The sequence below is a fragment of the Monopterus albus genome, unplaced genomic scaffold, assembly GCF_001952655.1.
Source record: "Monopterus albus unplaced genomic scaffold, M_albus_1.0 scaffold54.1, whole genome shotgun sequence".
In the NCBI taxonomy this organism is placed as follows: Eukaryota; Metazoa; Chordata; class Actinopteri; order Synbranchiformes; family Synbranchidae; genus Monopterus; species Monopterus albus.
The window spans coordinates 2,450,979-2,452,167 of NW_018127934.1; the positions used below are offsets into that span (position 1 = coordinate 2,450,979).

Sequence of the window (1,189 nt, forward strand, 5' to 3'; positions counted from 1 at the left end):
GCCTAACTAACACAGTGTGTCATCTTTCTTTGTGTCCAATGTGTTTCCATATATATGACAGGGGGCCTGTGGAACAACACACACAGATGAATCTGCAGCATGCACTGCATTGCACACACACCAGCTACACAGAGGTGAATCCATAAGGAGCCACTGGAACTGCACAGTCATCAGTACTTGTCATAACAAATGATGGGTCATGCCCTGTACAGAGAGGGAGAATCCCCATATAGCAGTGCTAACTGTATGAAAAGCTTAGCAGATACAGCTGCTGCAATTGTCAAGCATTCCTGAAGGAAGGTACACAGCATGATACTAATGTTGGTGAAAATGAAGAATATTTCTTAAAATGTATAATACATCATCAAAATCAACCATTTACTGGTTATAGCTTCAATGTGAGGTTTCTGTGCTTTTTTTATTTTATCTGTTAACTGGTACATTTTGTATCGGTTGGTCAGACAAAGAAACATCATTTTGGGCAGGTGCGATCTTTGTGCGATTCTTTTCATTTGGACATTTCCGATGCCTGGCGAAAATAAAACATACATCGCTTGAATCATAATTACACTGTTGTTTTTGTTGCGCTGGGATTATATGGTTCTCAGGTTGCTGAAGATCTGCAGCCTACAAATGTCTAGCCAGTCACAAATGAATCCTGATCCAAGTTTTTCTGTGACCATTCATCCTTTCATTATTCCAGCGCTGATGTTGTTTTATAGCGTTATATATTGTTTAAACGTATATTTAATCCTGGCCTTTTGGGTTATTTATTTTATCTCCTATGGATCTGTTTTGTAGGGTACCGTCTGGCCTATAATAGGGTGGATAATTAGGCTAACAGATCGCCTTCTCAGTAGATAGCCTCATTATGTTTGCGTGTGGCTTGGCAGATGGTGAGGTTGTCAGATTGTCCAATCAGCCTGATAGATCCGGTGAGAGCGCGTCCGGCGGCGCGCCTCTCCCGGTGCCACCGGCAGGTCTTACCTTGGTGAGCTGAGCGATCTTCTTGCACATCTTGCTGTGCATCTGGTAATCATACAGCTCCTGCTCGATGTTCGGGAACTCTGCCGCAGTCCCGTTAAGAGCGGAGCCCGGCCCGGGGGGCTGTACAGCCTTACCGGCGCCTGAGGCCATAACGACCCACCCCCCCACCCCCCAAGGGAACTTCCCCGACCGGAGGGTAGTC

General features: G+C 45.5%; 1 protein-coding gene across 1 annotated transcript in view; it reads right to left on the reverse strand.

Annotated features, from left to right (window-relative positions):
* The window catches only part of fam184b (family with sequence similarity 184 member B), a 17,803-nt gene extending 16,624 nt beyond the window's left edge, over positions 1-1,179 (reverse strand). Inside the window, exon 1 of the mRNA XM_020602185.1 lies at positions 988-1,179. Coding sequence (XP_020457841.1) covers positions 988-1,137 — 150 coding nt within the window. The 5' untranslated portion in view covers positions 1,138-1,179. The remainder of the gene's footprint in view (positions 1-987) is intronic.
* Positions 1,180-1,189: the final 10 nt, after the last annotated feature.